The sequence below is a fragment of the Varroa jacobsoni genome, unplaced genomic scaffold (genome assembly GCF_002532875.2).
Source record: "Varroa jacobsoni isolate VJ856 unplaced genomic scaffold, vjacob_1.0 scaffold_773, whole genome shotgun sequence".
Lineage (NCBI taxonomy): Eukaryota > Metazoa > Arthropoda > Arachnida > Mesostigmata > Varroidae > Varroa > Varroa jacobsoni.
Genome location: NW_019213675.1, coordinates 124115 through 141967, shown reverse-complemented (window position 1 = coordinate 141967; position 17853 = coordinate 124115). Strand labels below are relative to the sequence as shown.

The following is a 17853-nucleotide window of genomic DNA, read 5'->3' as shown; positions in this document are numbered from 1 at the left end:
CTCCTGCTGCCCGCGTCGAACACTTCATATTCTGCTTCAGCGCCGCCAACAACAACAGAGGCGACGGCATTGCCACCATCAATAAATCGATAAACGACCCTCAATGTACAGAAGTATATATACATATATGTACACACAATACTTTCAATAATTACATCATTAGTCCATCAGGAACGACATAGATAATTGTCATAGATACAATACGATGAAGGATCGAATGTTCACGTAATTAATGCGATTCTGATTGTTCGTGCCTCATTATGTCGCTGAAGGCATAGCCATATATTAGTTGTCGTACAATGGGCTTCGCCTTTGATCCAAAGACCCATTTCTAATAGAATATATTTAAATATCGATACACGTTTAAGAGGGCATAGCGATGATGCTAGACATCCTCCTCTGTTCAAGATGTAGGCGTTCAAAATATACAGGCTGCCATATATCGTGCATATATCGTCACCAACCACATTCTTGTTTTTATTTCTGCTGTCACATCTCGGTCTAAGCGGCAGCAGAACGACTTTTTGTTGCAATATTTGCGTAACGCTTCGACATATCGTAATAAAATATCCTACGAAATACATAGTATGTACGATGCTTTGTGATCGTTCGTCGTACGGATCTTCTGCAGATAACAATATATTCTTCTGACAAATCTAACTGTTGCCCAGACTTCCCTAGTGTAGCCCCTAGTGTAAAATAACCCCACACAGTGGTGTTGGGTTTTTCTATATGGAAACTACTTCGCACTAACTTATCGTACGTCATTTCAAACAAGCGGTGGAACAAGGTGACATGTTTAGGTAAGCCAGCAATTATCACTATTAGTATATAATATAGAACATGTTGTTTCGGATTAGAATTCAATTCTGGGGTGCTAAGGACGCCACAGAGCCCTTTATGGGACTTAGCGCGGTGCTGGCTGTTGAGCTCGCAACGGAAATCAGTAAGTATCAGTTATGTTAATTTCAGGGGGTGTAAATCCAATTATTAAAAAATGACTGATACTAAAAATTCAGCTGAGATGGTTACAATGGAGTCGAGCGGTCGAAACATTTTAAAAGCTAGTCCGTTTGACGTTCGATCGACATCTGCATCATCATAGTGATAAGGCATCCTTACAAAAACAAAATGAGGATACCATTTAGGGTACGACCATATTGGGGCTCTCGAAGACTCGTGAATCTTTGCTGAGAGCACTTTCAGGCTCCCATTAGCAAAGCAGCCTATTTGCAAGCGAGTTGATGGACTATCTCGTCGTTTTCCTGTTATCATTGAAGTTTTAGGAGAGATACGATTCACTCGTGGCGAGAAAGGGAGCGATGGGAGAAAAGCTAAAGAATAAAAGACAGAGATAGACTAATACTTCGAAATGCACATATCATGTGAGAGAAGCGGAGACACTCCTCATGAGCTAGATGCAGACGAGTAATAACTTTCCCCCAAAGACAGCGGCAGGACCGAGTCTACTACATGCCTGAAATCCCTGGGGGTGTTCAAGGATGGCGCTATATAGAAGCTGATAGAGTGATGATAGGAGCATAAGACAGCGAGTATTAGAACATGGTCTTATCATAACAACATGCCGGTCATGATAGGTGTCTCACTAGACGTGGATTTGGGCGCGCGTGTGTATGTCTGTCTATTTATATGTACATGCTTGTCTGTATGTATGCATTGGCACGACTGGACAGCTGCTACTATGCGATGGAAGTTTTTGCTCAACGCTCCCTTACTAATATGCCCCCATCGTCGCTGTTTTGTGATGACCATCAATAGAGTGTCGTCAAACAGAGAAAAAGAAAGTACCTTTATATACGATAAGCTGATATGGCAAAATAAAAAACTGAGCTGCCGCGATGTAAAGTTCAGCTAACAAAAAATCTGCGAAGTTCGGAATTACGAAGTGATTTTTCCAGTTTTTCTTGCACACTCGGTAGGCTGTCTGATAGTTTTAGCATGTAATCAATCCTTAGACATACGATAGATAGAAAATAGCTAAAATGGAAATTATTATATTTTATAAATATTATATATATATTATATTTTAAAAATCTAACTACTTTAACTAATAACGATAAATCAAACGTTCGTTTATGTTGTGATTGAAAAGCTTTTCCTTTTTTACATCAATAAGTCCAGACTATTATATATGCCATGTTTCCTTTTTCGTCTTGATCTCAATGCTGTCCAAGACCTCGTTCCCTCTCCTTCGAAATTTCCTAGAAATGGTTAAGTTTGTTAAAAAAAAAAAGCCTGTAGAGTCTTCACCGTTGCTGCTTGATTCCATTAGCTATCGAAGAAGATAAGCAGCTATCTAATGCGATGCTGTTATATTGGAGAGAACGACAGGTCAGTAGTCCAAATACGTTTTCACTGTGCCCGAGATAGGCTTTATGAACTAGCTTATAATTGAAGGCATATTTTCACGCTTGATACTTGCGTGTTCAGCAAAGCATAACAATAACATACGCGTTTGATCAGGAAGATCTTGCAAAAATACGGAACTCGAAGCCAGTATTGTAAAAATGGACCACGGAGTGTCGTCCGGAGGTGCGTATCCTTCAGGCTTATCATTATTGAATTTGTGTAGAGTTTCTCCCGATTTGAGTTTGAGGTACTTTGAGAAAAGCAGATAAATGTGTTCTCGAATAATCTCTAGCAGGTTATTTGCTACTGAGAATAGGATAAATAAGTAATTAAAACGCGGAAGACACCCCTTCTTCATGTCCCTGCAAAGAACCCGTCGAGGTGTCGCAGCTTTTTTAGTTGCCAGCAGTAAATAAAACCAAATACACTAATTACTATGAAGATCTTAGACACGGTATACGATTCTGTTGCTGATGCGCGGAGGTAGTCGATTCACATATGCCAAATGTTTAACTTATAAACGCAGGAGCGGTATAGAATGTTATAAAATGATTTCTAGGGAAAGTTAAACTTCTCCTAAGTACATTGATTCTACGAATATACGAAACTAGTCACTAAAAGCCTTAATTAAAAAGTATGTTAGCTGGGCAGTTTCTGTCAGACATACACACGTGTAAGCACGCATGTGACGCATGAGATATGCATCTATATGTACAGGCAAAGATAGGTAAGCGGCACCTGAGCAGGTGTACAATATTATATAAAGACAGACTACTATCTGGTGATCTCCCTTGGAATCGCCTCGAGATATTAAAATTACTGATAAATCTAGATTATTGATTATTTAGAGTCAAACGCAGTTATGAAGCCAACAAGTTACCTACCATATCAACTTAATAAACAAAACAGTTCTTGTACGCGCGCTTGCTGAATAGTTTGTTCGCATATTGTGCTCTTATAGCAGCTCGGAAAAATGGGAAATGCTTAAGTTTCTTGTAGCGGCCCATAAAACTTCTACTGAAATCATTATCAATATCATTTTATAATTCAGTTGAACTCGACAGCTGCAAACTGCGACTTCGTTCACGTATGTGCAGGTTGTTTCCTTTCCTAGAACCAACAAGAATTGGTACCTCCATTAGATTCATACTGAAGTATCGGCCTAATCTCCGCACAGTCATACGGGTGTCACCCACCACTTGATGCCAAAGTCCGCAAAAGGGATTATGGCATCATTGCCTTTTCCCTACCCGACGAGCTCAGCGTGTGCACGTGGCGTGCGTATCAACCTCACAAAATATATACGCCCGCACACACACACATGCATGCCCCAATCGAACTCCTATTCCCCATAGAAAGGAGTCCATGACCTTCTATGCTAATTGTTTGTATGTATAAGGTGAACAGTTAAAATGTCTCAATTCGTCTTAAGGCGCGTTTTTCTCCAAAAGGACCGTGTTACTCCCCGAAACTCATTGACAGAGCTAGGCTTAAACACTTCGCTCTTGAACCATCTTTATGTGGACAAGCTACGGTGCTCCTGCTGACCTGGGGTAGGAGTCTCCTCTTTAAGCACTCGGGGATCTGTCAAGGATATACAAAGGAAAACTACCTCAGCAGCTCTTCCAGCCTAATATTTACCCACACTCAGCGTCTGTTGCTCAAACAGATATTTTAATCGCATATAGTAATCTAAAAATGAGCACATGCTGCTACTGGACTATTGTATCTAGTATAAAATACCTTAATATAAATTCGTTTTTTAAAAAAGTTTTACAAGACCGGACTTATGCAAATCACTCACTCTCCGACCAAACGCAATAGCGTCCGTTGAAAGGGATCGTTTTGTTACTAAAACATTTATCTTTGCTCTAGGTCTGGTCTTAACAATATTGACCAATTTTCGGTGAGGTGTTGACCACTCTTCGACCACAATGTGGCGCCTTCTCGATGTTTATGAACGTAATTGTGTTACTAATCTTAAAACGATCTAAGATTGCTGTAATCTTAACTAGATCTCCATTACATTGGCGCTTATATACTGCTCGTCCTGCAGATGTAAGATTTTTTTAGACAGAGCTTTCCTGCAGGGATCTGGCTGACGCTTAGAGACGCGTTCGTTCAAACGGTGTCACGATTGAGTATGCAAATCTTCATGATGATCTATGGCTGGCTATATTCATCGGTTGACGGGTAGTAATCTTTGCACTCGAGAATCTCCTTTCTTTACCAAGCAACCAGGCCGTCTGCCCGCATGCTACTGTGCCCAAATTTCACTCACTCATCTGTTCGGCTCCTATCTCCGTTCCGCTTCCTTTTGTAACGAGGCACCGCAGCGTAAAATCCTTCCTGGGTGCTTTCATCGCTAACTTTGTTTAGATCAGCCAGGTATCTTTAGTGCTGTAACTACCAGGTTGATTCGCTGGGGATTCTCTAGGTTGAGTTGATCTTCCGCCTCGACGACCTGAGACCTTTTCGGCTTCTTGCCGGTGGTTTCTTTTTGGCTATACTTAACATTGGAATCTCTCGCTCCCCTTTTGTCAGTATTTCGACACTGCTAGTGCTACGGTCATCATCGTCTCCAGCAGCATGTCCACCGTCAACATTATCTTTGGGTCGAGCGCTACGCACGAGCACAGCGACTGAGTAGTTTTCAGGTAGCATTCAGCGCATTTAGATCATATATTACAAATTTCGAGCCAGCTTTGTCGGCCGAACGAAGGCACATGAACTGTGGACTATGCAACGCTGACCGTAGACGACGCACTTCACTGCGCTAGACTTAGCGCGCATACGCAGTGAGAACGGTACACATAAAGGAACCAAAGAGGCGAGTTGTATGTAGATGCGACGTATCGCAAAATGTCTGTGTGTAGATCATGGCACAAGTACAGGAACGGAAAGCGATGCTTCCAGTTTGAATGGGAGTTTACGCAGTTCCACCTTGCTCGGCTGAATCTTAAAGGTCGATCAAGAGATCGCAGGCAGAGATCGAACGTAAAACATATGCACACATACTCACATGGATAGAATGTTATTCGAGTACACGAAGACAGATGTAGACTTGTTCATCGCTGAACATTCATACAAACCAACGGAGATATCATACAAAACACAAATGTAATATATATATATCCCTAGCCGAAGATTCTTCTGTTACTATAGTAACAATAACACAACGACAGGACGGCTTCTAACTAGATCTAATATGATTCAACACATCTTCAGCTTTGAGAAGCTCAAAAAAAAGGTTAGGCAGATATCGTTTCGACCAACAATCGGAAAGATGGTTTTGTTCCAGTATTCGAGAGAAGCACATCTGAGGTTTGGGGATAAAGTAGCCGAAGTAGTCGAAGAATGATGATCGATATCGTTGCCGATTCTGATGCTCATTGTGTACAAATTTCAGCAAATTTGATGCTCCTCCTATTTAAGGAGTTGGCAAAAAGCAATTTGGTATTTGTGCATAATTAGTCAATGTAAGTTGATTAAGTCTAATACTACATAGGAAGAAAAAATGTGTTGATTAGGCCACCTGCAGCGTGTCATCATCTATGCGTTTATTAACTATCAATGTTCAACTAAACTCAGTGCCGAGCTGGAAGACAAAGATCGAAGAGTAAAAATGAAAGAAGTCACAGAAAGACAGTTCTATGACCGAAACACGCGAACGTTTGCTGCTGATTGAATAAAAGATTTCTAACGAATACTTATTTATCAAGCATCACTGAACGCCCTGTACTTTAAGGAAAGCTTTTTGAAATAGTTTTGAAAGAAACTATTCTTTCAAAACTATTTTGAAAGAATAGTTTCTTTCAAAATAGTTTTGAAAGAAACTATTTTATCCAGAAGTTTCTGAGCGCTACGGGTAAGACTTGTCAATATTACTATGAAATTTTGCTCTGACAAAATAAAAGGATCGTACTTATAGTCGATTCTTGAAATACAGAATCAAGACGAAAGCTACTCGGTGGAATTGTCGCTGGCTTGTGATAAAAGCAAATGTCAATTTGTTCAGAAACGTATTATGTGACAACTTTACGCTCGATTATTTGTTCGATCTGATATGTACAGCAGGACAAATCAGGCTAAAAATAATTGCGATTTCTAAGAACATCGGTCCTATTGTATGTTTGTTTGACAAACTTCAAGTTCATCCATTTGATAGCTGCCTTACGCCCCTGTAAAGAACATAAACTGTACTGCAATAACCTTCCGATTTGCTGCCGTAGTTATTGCGTAATAATTGTTAGTAATTACGATGGTTATACATTATACAGTTAACAACAAGAAGTTTTTTCACGTATCACAGTTATGTCTAAGACCGTGTCCATGACGCAAAACATTTCCGCCTATCGCGCTTGTACCCGACGGCCAGCATATTCTCATTCGAAGCGACGTCGATCGGACCTAGTAGTTCGAAAATGGTTGAGACACTTGTCGCCAGTGCTCCCATAAATAAAAATAAATACATTACTATAGCAGAGTGAGCACTCCCTTTCCATCTAAGGAACATAGCTCTGAAGCAAACTGCGAATCCAAGAGAAGCACGTGCTTAGCTCAAGAGGCAGCAGAAGCAACGTAAGTGCCCCCCCCCCCCTCGTCTAACCCCCATCTACTCTGCTATGGCATCCATATAACAGTACTACTGCACGCTGCAGATCCAGTTCATCGTCGTCGGCCTGTAGGCAACGTTGGATCACACCTTGAATTATGGAGTGGATGGGTGGATGAATGGAGGAGGGACCTTACAGCATTGGGATGCCGGATTAGTGAGTTTGGTCAGGGCACAAGAGGAAAAACGAGCTGAGACTGATGGCGGCGCCAGCGGCGGTGGTGGTGGTGACTGCTAAAGGACGATGGGCGCTGAAGAGAGAAAAATCTTTGCCAGCGAGCAGTTGCTGACAACTTCCATCATCCGAAGCCTGACGCAGTTTCACAGACTGCTTGTCCAGCTAGGCAGACACACGCCCCAAGTGAGGTAGCACTGTCGTAATGCAGCCGCTTTTTCCCCCTCCTTAGCGACCCCCGCTAGTGGCCCGTTTAGCGTTGCAGCTCACGATTCGCAATGATGCCAAGAAACCTCTTGAGGTGAACCCTCTGGCCTTTTCTCATCCGTCGAAACCACTTATGGTAAGGTGGCAGCAGTCTTAAGGCAAGCGGGAGATGTGACGATCTGCTGCTGGGGAACTGCCGTGGGTGTACTTTGCCGTACAGCAGAAACTAGACCAGGCAGCGCGGCATGACATAGGATACGGGTTTAGGGACAGAGTTCGACATTAGTCATGTGGCGCCACAACGACTAGCTCAGAGTACGCAGGCCTGCGCCCCTCAAAACCTCAAAAGTTATGTGTCTTCGTTCGGTGGACGTGAGTGTCAGCAGGCAGTAATTTAAGTGGATATAGGTAACAAGTGCTCGGTAACTAGTATCAGGCTATTAGCAAAGGATCAATTGCATGCTACAGTTATATGGGCCAAACTATTTCGGTAAGACATTCGAGCAAAGCTATAGTGGAACTTTTTCATGGAATAAAAACAAGTATCTACATTTGCTGCACATGTAGTAGACATCGCACCATAATGATTGATCAGGATTCACAACTGCGAACGGAACTGCGCGCCAAATTTCAAAGAACACATTCTGAGGTCAACGCGGTTCGAAAAGAATCATCATATTGACAGTCTGTGGTCATAGTGGTTTAGATTTCGTACATTTTGAATGAATTTTTCGGTGCGTTGTACAGTTAACAACGCTCAGATCAGACAGTGAACATACTCTAAATACACCAATGTGTGTATATACACGTTATATAATAGTATAAGATATAGGCTTCGTCTAGAGCGAACCAATTCGACAGGAAGTACTATCCCGCTCTGAATTTTACTCGTGATGAGTATTGTAAATTGTTTATGGAAAGTGAGCAAAGATGACTGAAAAACACATCAACGTTATATGTTTATATAACAATACAATGGGATAAATTTCCGACGCTCCATGTCGCAAATGGATGTACATATTTACTATAAGCTTGTCCAGTTGTTCAAGCCAATGCATGTAGCAGTTCTTTACGGAACATTTTCGAAAAGCGTTTCTACTGAAGCATCCACTATCTTTAGATATAGCTCAGTTCGGATGGTTGTCTTAGGGACATCCTCTAAAGCTGACCTCATATGCTCTGTATTCTACTTCTGTGCTACAGTTTTATGAAACAAAGTTTTCAGCTGCTTAATAATACTAGGTTGATTACTAATTTTGAGCCGATTTGAAAAATCCTTACTTATAAGTAAACACGAAGGCCACCAACCTTCTTTCGAGTCGTAAACACATTGTTTTTAACTTGATGTCCTAACTACCTTTCACTCGTTCCAGCGATCTCCTTTAATCCCATTAAATACCTAGAATTTTTTTTTCTTTATGATCACGCTTTTTAAATCTTGGGAACAAGCATCAGTTGCAGAGTATGGAACGTATGAATGCAGGACTTGGGGTGGACGGACATCGAAAGGTATAATGAAAATTGACATTGTTGCTAAACATTACTAACAAAATTAACATTGACACCGCGCGCGAAGTGTCAACAGGCATATAAGGTCGATACAGAACCTAAAATGCACCCTTGCAGAAGCTAGGGACAGTAAGCACTCACCATGCTTCCTTGATTTTTTCCAAATATCTTAGGAATACACTCTCTGTATAACTGTAAAATAACAACAAGGCCAAAGATTGAAGTTGGCTGCAATGTGTTTCTTAATTTTTATCACACTTTTTATGCGGGCATTATTAAGGGTCACTTGTGTGAGAGGCACGGCTTGCTGTCTTCCCTGAGTTCGTCCTACTTGACTGCTAAGCTTTATTAATTGGTTGGCCCCTGCACTATAATATTTGGCACAATTCCTCATTCCGGTTTCTTTTGTAGCGTTTAATTTAGTACAAGCACGTCGTTCCTAATATATATCCAACGACATCTTGCAGTATGAGGTGCCATAACGACTAGTGATCTGATTCCGTTTGAGTATCAGAACAGCTGCCTCATATGAAGAACGATATTTAATTAAGAACGAGCCAAAAACTTCTGGCCCTCCATTTACGTCGGAACTCGTAATAATCCGCAATATTTTCAACCAGCCTTCATATATTAATTTTATTGTAGCTTTTACTAAGCCAATAAACTTACGAGAATACATCCATCTTTGGCTCATCATCATTTTTCGACAGTCGTAAAGGTGATCAATTCCCAGTAACCCGTCTAATGACTATATTCTGCAGTTTCGCCATACAAAAAAGTACTAATTAAGCATAAAGGCTTACGGTCGGTTTTAGGGGTTATGGAAGCCGACTGTGAAAAATGACTTTCATCACTTCGATTGTTCGACTTACGCTGTTGACTTCGGCTGAAAAATGTCTTCTGTTAGTCCCGCATTATTGAGGTTAATTAAAAAACGTAATGAAGTCTTCCTTATGACGGTCTGCTTTTTCGTTTCGTTTCGTTCGACAAACAAAAAAATATATATATATATATGTATACTCAGTAGCTAGTCAATTTAGGAACAGAGAATATAAAAAAAGGTTACTGACTTTCAACGGAGCTTCATGAAGTCGTTTTTTGGTGACTGACCTAGCGTAGAACAGGAAGTCGCCCTTGTAAAAATGTAAACATGTGCATTGTCCGCTTGTTTTCTAAAGAATTAAATTGGAAATGATGGAAGTAGGAGGAAACTATGCTAACTATTCATAGTGAGACTATGCGCTCAGCGAGACGATATTAGATAGCTTAACAACTCACCGCTGTACACGATCTCTTAAGGGTCGCACAGATAATAAATCACAGCAAACTAACTGTGAACAGGAGCTCAAGTCATTTATTGCTACTTTATGACGGATTCAAGCAATTGGGGTGCTAACTGCAATGTTTATGTCACTGTACTTTGATAGTCTTATTATAGGTTCGTTTCGGAGGCAGTGTCTTGTAGTAGCATCCATTTAGGACACCTGATCATCCATCACAGCTATTTTCATATTGTCTATTACTTACTTTGACTTTGGCGGTCGTTCATGTCCCCATGGAGATTTACGAGAAGCTCCAGCTTGCCGCCTAGCAGCTCTTGTTGCTGACCGTGCTGTTGTGTATTGAGGGGATTTGGGCCACCTTCGGTGGTCTGCGGGGGTGCCCGATCCCTCAGCGGGTCCCGGAGAGACTCGCGGAGGGTCTCCCGCAGGGGACTTAGCGGTTGGCCGGGCGAGTCTAACCCGTCAAAGCGAAGTTCCCGCGAGGTATGATGTCCGTGTGGACCGTGCGGGTGCGGGGGCCCACCCAGCGGCTGTGGCGGGCCCGCGTGAGAACCCAAGGGGCCTGTACCAAGTTGTTCCCCGCCGCCGACGCCGCCGCCTCCCCACTCAACCAGGCTCCCCAGGGTGGTGCCGAGCGCCACACACGCCACAACGCCCGCGCCTCTTGCGGGCACCCCTGGCGCCCGCCCTCCTCCCTACGACGTACGAGGGGGTCCAGTCAGCCAGCCAGCGAAGTGACCAGCAAACCACCGGCAGCAACGGCAGCACTGCAGCTGGTATCGTTGTTGGAAGCGGTAGCAGCAGCAGCAGCAGCAGCAGCAGCAGATAGCAGCACGTATGGTCGACACACTGTCTTCAATTCACCACCTATGCCACTTTCACTGCCATCCGTCCGTCCGTTTTCACAAGTAGCTCCGCCACCTTAACTTACACGCAATGGATTTGGACGCACGTTGTGGCCTCCCGTTTTATGGGCTCGCGTTATTGTCAACACGTCACTCAATCACACTGTACGCTCATTATGTACTCACTTCCGGGAGACAATAAGAAGCACGTTACGTTGCCCATCTTCTATTGTTCCGTACAATACCATACAGACAATCTCGCTGTTTGTACGTACTCCAGAAATCTACTGGTAATTCGTTCCGAACTTAAAACGCACTACCAGCACAGACAGTTTCTGCAAACAACGTTTCGTGTGTGTTACGTTGCACGTTCACCGCACGGAACGAATCGCGTCCACTTCGTCCTTGTCTTTTGCTATTGACGTTGTCGTTATTGATACAGGGGTCTCGTTATTGTTGACCGGCGTAGTTCTGCCAGCACGCGCGAGTCGACTGCCCTACAGACCATGTTCTAAATAGAGAAACAGCCACACCATTGCACACACGCACAGAACAAACACTTCTGACCACAGGCACAGATAAACGGATACGTAATCGCTCCTTTAAGACAGCACGCTCGAAACACACATGAACATTTACTAATCAGCAGAGGTACATCGCCACCTACACTATCGAAATGATTCGAATCATTGTCGTCGGCATTATTATTATCCACTTCTCGACCCCACCTCCGGTGAGAGTCACCTGTTAAAGCGATGAACACCCAACTCTCCACAACAGGACCACTAAACGATTACCATTAGCGCTACAGCTGTCGCAGCTGTTACTCAGTCTGAAAAAAAAAAGCCAGTTGTCGACATCTGACAAACCCCCAGGTAAGCAGCAGTATAAGACGTGCTCTCGCGCGCGGACACTGTCACACTTCGCCTCTGTTGATTTCCACTTGACGGTTTCTCTTTATTTTTTGTTTCATTTTACTAAGTTTAAGTAGTTTGCTAATCAGATCGGCGAATGAAGTCAAACGGAGGTATTGACTGTCATTGTTTTTGCGCTTCCGATGGCTATTGGCCGTCTATTCTATCTGCGTTCTCTGCTGTAAATAAAGAAGGTGCAAGGATCAATCAGTCCGCGGTGAATCAGCAGGCTGATGAAACCACTTTATCAGGATCGTCGCCCCTTTTCTTGTTTCTTCTATCTTTAATAAAGAAGTGGGAAAGATGGGAGCTCCGACTAACTGCGATTTCTTTTACCATCGTCGTCCACCTTAGTACACTGCCCGATAACAGTATTGTCGTATTTGGACGATTCGAACAGCGTCTCAGCCTGACCAGTCAACATCTGCAAGTAAGTTGTCAGTTAGTCAGTCAATCGTATGTTGTTGCCGTGGCGGAGGAAGCTAGTACGTGTTTGTTATCGACATCGTTTCACTACAACAACAAGACACACGCACCCACGAATAGCACTAGTAATAGTGATTGTTGTAGTAGTGAAAGCTTTCTGAGGGCTACTGGCTCGAGAGCGTTTCTGTGTTTCACCCGTGTCGTAGTCCCCTGTTCGTTCGCTCTCTACTATCCGCGTGTGTGTCGCGTTGTGTCGTCCTACATGGATCCTTTCTTTGTGTTGTTGTCCTAGGCGCCTCCACGAGAGCCCACTCAGTCAGCACTGGCGCCGCCAGCCAGTCAGCCAACACCACTGTAGCTCCTGCCCTGCGCCAATGGCAGCAGCAGCACTGCCACGCACTCCACTACCCCAGCGCTGTACTCCCTTCGTTTCGCCCCGCGCCTGCTTTTCGCTTGCAGTTACCACCGTCAGCAACACTCGCCACCACGACGGCCAACAGGCCATCGAACAGCAGTTTCAGGCCGGCAGCCGGTCGTACCCAGCCAACCAGCGCTGTCAGTCAGGCAGGCAGCCACCCGGTCACACAGCAGAGACGCGCGCGGCGCACAGCCACTGGCCTATGGATGGGCCAGCAATCACACAACGAACCCTCGAGTACACCACTCTCGTCACTCTTCACACGACGCTTCGGCACACGCACATCTCAACCCAGTCGGACACAGACAGGACCGGCGCGGGAAGCGCCGCTGCCGCTACGAGGAACCAGTTCGTGCAGCTGCTGTTGGTCTCAGCTATTGCTGTTGTCGTGGCGCCAGTGGCCGCGGTAGTGTAGCAGCGGCGCCGCCGCCGCCGCCGCCGCCACCGCCGTCGTCGTCGTCGTCGTCGTTGTTGTCGCAGCCGCCACCAACCTTGTGGGCCTGGCTGCTGCCGCTGTTCGTTTGTCCTGGTCGTTCGGTCGTTCACTCGACGGTGGTGAGAAGCAGCAGGAAGGATGTGAACAGATGCGGAGCCGCGCGGCCGTTTGGTTTGTCGACCGCTGTTTCGTTGTTGTCAGCCGCCGCTGCGAGGAAGAAACAGGGCACCGCTACTAGCGGCTACCAACACCGCGGTGGCCAGAGCGCAAAAGCAGTCACCGCTACTGCCTTACAGTGGTTGTTCAGCGATAGAAGCCAAGCGCCATATCTGCCTGTCAGGAGCAGGGAGGGGGCTAGCAAGCCGTGTACGACGTTGACTCCGCCCAGCGCTCGTCGTCGTTGTCGTCGTCGTCGTCGTCTGACTCCGCCTCCCGAAAGGGCGGTCGACGGAGGCGGAGAGTGATGGCAGCAGCAGCGGCCAGAGATGTACTACTGTGTGTTTTACCACCGCTATCAGCATTGCTGCTGCTTCAATTCTGTCCCATCGTATCATATGGCGCCGCTGTGCTCCGTCCTATGCTGCTGTCTATGCTGTGCTGTGTTGTCCATGTTCCATTCGTCGAATCTCTGTAAAGGAGAGGTTTACTATGATGGTGGCGAAGCCAATGGCAGTGTGCATCGATGCCGCCCGAACAGCAGCATCCCGTACAGCGTCAGAATAGCGGCGGCGACGCCAGTAGCAGCAGCATCAACAGCTTGCGTCACCACAGCCGACGGCCTCAGCAACAATTCCCTTCTCCGTTTTTCTGTTTCTATGGAGGCTGCTACTGAAGTCGGATGTCGTAAGACTGAGCCCTCATCGCTAGGGCGCCGCCGGCACTGCCGCCTACAACGAATGCTGAATGGAGACAACGGTATTGACAACGTTAGTAGTACTGCTATTGCTACGCCTGTGGACGGCGATAGAAGTCATGGCTGAAATAGTCCGGAGTTGACCTAAGCCGCCATCTTGCCATGAACTATGGGAGTTCAGATTCTTCTATCCTTTTCCTAGCAGCAGCTAGTGCTCGAATAATTTAATTAAGGGCAAGTAGACCGGAAGGAATTCAGAAATTTGCCGGGGAAGGGGCAGAGCTCTAGAGTGAGACTTTAGCTTTAACTAACAACGGTGGAAAGTAACATCGAATTTTAGCTCAAGTGTGTAGTGAGTACTGCAAGTTGACACACCGCTATTACTTTACCTATTTAAATATGTATAAGTTTGCATATGGTTTTTCGTGTATTTGATTATACATGCCACACTACTTTTATTATCAAGAGAAGGTTTACTCTGTAGCACAAAATTTATTTTTGAGGATACCGCATTACTGATACTTCCCACAAGCAACGTCTGTCTAACTAGTGATCACCCTTTCTAACTTGTCCTCTGAATGTACATCTTTAAATAAAGTTTGTGACATGGTTCCGCTTTGAAATTTCAGCTGAAAATGGGATGAACCATTAATATGAACCGATGGTCTAGCGGTCAAGCGCCACAGAGAATCATTGTACAAAACCACGAGCGAATTTTCGCGATGTAAATTGTGTCTCGATTCTTATCTGAGGGCATTGCAGAAATGAACGTTGAACTTCAGCTTCCTAGTTCTCAATTCATACCCTTACATAATATAATTGTACCTTCATAAACGCAGACAAACTATACTCAAAATTTCTTTCAAAATACGGATGCCGGCGAAATTGAATAAAATTCGCATAGTAAGTTCTTTTTAAGATATGATATTCCTCAGTTAAGATTTATATGTCAGTTATAAATACATAGGAAGAATGGTATATAGTTGGTACAGCATAACTGAGTCGGGCATTGGGTTAGGGTCAGACTTCAACAATCGAAAATATGTAGTATTAAAGATCGAGGCCACTACAGAATGTTTGATTTCACACTGTAAGTCCTATTTGGGATTTTGAGCATACAAGTGTTCAAAACACTGGACCTTGGTCAACAAATAGGAGAACTTATAGATATATATATATGACAAAATAAAGCGATATACATATATATGTATATAATCGTCTGCTGCAATAAAGCTACTGCTTTATCTAGACGTTTATGCCGTTCCTCAATGAGGAGATCGCACCTACTGAAAGTGTAGAAAGGCGATTTTAAAACAAACACGTTTCAAGGGTCTGTTATGGCATTATACAATCGATCTGCTTTTCATATCGCTATCGTTCGAGAAGCAAAATACCTGCCACTTCTCTGAACTGAACAAAGCGATCGTTATTTGTAGGACAGAGCTAATAGGCTCTATCGAAAATGTGCCATAACTTCTGAAATCACTTTTTTACAATTTTACAATACAAAGAAATTATTAACAATAGCTATGAATGACGGGGGTCGTATTCCTTTTTACACTACAGAATGCTTTTTATTTTCGTGTCAAAAAAAAAGTTTGTCAACTTGAATTCAAACTTCAAAGTTTGCCGAAGAGTTTGTCTTATGCTTAAATATAGGTGGCTAGCCATATGGGTAGTAATTTGAGATAATAAGAACAAATATTTCGAGCAAATCATCTTCACAGAAATCCTAGATTGATATGAAATATCAGATTTATGTAATATCAAATTGTTATTAATCAATCATTAACACTATTTAACTTATGATAACATAAAATGACTTTATGAAACGTATATAATGATGATAAGGCATTAAGTATAAAAACTTCTCTAGCTTTACCCAGAAATCGTCTAGATATTTATGCCCTAGCAAATTTATAATACATACTCTACCTTTCATAGCATCGTAGCAAGATGCAATTTTGTGTTTAATGATATTTACTTGACATCTTTGTAATGGAGTCTACAGAAAATATCGGTGGACAGACAACTTCCACCTCATTATTTTCTGTAACAAATGGTCCAATAGTGGAAAAACGTTTTACTTTTAGCACTACTTCCAGTAGTCTATTCTTGAATGAATTACAGGCCTCTTTTTCAGTTGATACGACGCATTTGCTTAAGTTTTGTACCGTTCAAATTAAAACAGATTCAGTGAATAACTATAAACATGTTTACAGCCAAATCTCACCTTCCTTAGAGACTAATCTTCACAGAAACTTGGTACTATCAAGTTAATCGTAGTCGTTTCCTCTAAATATATATACACTTTTGCGATTTTTTACACACCTCATACAAGCCTAGAGAGAAGATCGATCGTGGAAGTTACTCAGCATGAGTTTCTATGCATAGGTCATCACTGCTTTTGTTTGCATTCGCTGTTTTAAAATACGGCATTCGCTGTTTAAAAATAAAATAATTATTTAAAATACCGTTTTTAGTAAAGTTATAGAATACGATCTTACATGATGCGTTCCCAACAAAACGTTGTTTATGACAGCGTTCGTCTGATCCTCCGTGGTATTACCCTTTTTCATCACAGGTAACGAAGCGTTTGTTTTAAGGCTGCGCAGACTCGATAAGCTATTATTATATTGATAATAAGTGATATCACCATATAAAACTGGTAAAATCATCACAGGGTGTGTGTGAACACGTCTATGTTCTACGAAATTCCCACACAGTTTCCTTCTTGGCTACTGGCATTATTGATGCCTGGTTAGTCAAGAGGTATTTGTACGTTAACGTTTCTGCTCCAGTAAAATAAGCTTGAACGGATATCGCGACTATGAAGTCAATTTTTATAAGCCATCTTGAATAGTGAACCTCCTCCTGTGCAACATACTATATAGGAGTAAAAATAACAACAACGGTAATAATATAGCGGCTAGAAAGAGCAGGGGTACCGTTTTTATGCACTGCAAACTTAACCCAAAAGCGTAGATACAACTATCTAGTCAGTCCTTATTCGTTTCTTTTTTTTTCTATAGAATACTTTTTTCATTACTGATCATGAAAAGGAACACTCTACAGTGCTCGATAAACAGTCCCTCGTAAAATCAAAATCGAGTACAAAGTTTAGGCAAAATTCAATGAATAAAAATTAAATCATTTTTACATAGTGGATGCTGTTCCACTGCTAGATCAATTAGTCAGAAGTATTTTACCAGGGAAACGCATTTAAGGTACTGAAGAATATTACTATACAAATTCAAAAATTAGTAGACAGGTCTGCACGTTAGATTTTAGAATGTTGGTGCTGCCCAAATGGTCTGCTGGCATTAAAATCGGCACGACACGTTACCTTTATTAGCACACGACGGATGTCTCGAAAAATCTTAATACAACAAAACACCCAGATTACTGATCATGTAAAAATAGCAGAACCGATCAATTCTCGTACCAAATCAGCATACCTTAGATCCAGTATGTCTGCCTTTTTATATCTAAAATGAGGCTGCTGAAATGTATAATATACCATTGCGCATTCAATGTCAGTCCGGTTAAGTTGAATTAACTCGAACACTACATAGAAATAGTGTTTAGTTAAATGCAGCAGATAGTGATGCGGTGAAACAGGCAAAAATATATCACATCATATTTACTTTCCACAGCTCGTGCCACGATATCAATAAAATAGGTAGAAATATACTGATATTCGCTGTCGTTAAATCTTTTACTTCGCTCCTAAAAGGATACATATTTGAGATAGTTAGCCGGTTCGTTGATCTGACTTGGCTACATTATTTGGAATGATATC

The 17853-nt window shown here is 42.8% G+C and overlaps 1 protein-coding gene across 2 annotated transcripts in view; it reads right to left on the bottom strand.

Moving 5' to 3' along the window:
• tup (LIM1_Isl and LIM2_Isl domain-containing protein tup) overlaps window positions 1-13095 on the bottom strand; it is a 93412-nt gene extending 80317 nt beyond the window's left edge. Inside the window, exon 1 of one of the 2 annotated variants that reach the window (XM_086969684.1) lies at window positions 10404-13095. In XM_086969684.1, coding sequence (XP_086825810.1) covers window positions 10404-10425 — 22 coding nt within the window. In that variant the 5' untranslated portion in view covers window positions 10426-13095. The remainder of the gene's footprint in view (window positions 1-10403) is intronic. The other variant, XM_022838734.2, reaches the window with a different exon arrangement.
• Window positions 13096-17853: the final 4758 nt, after the last annotated feature.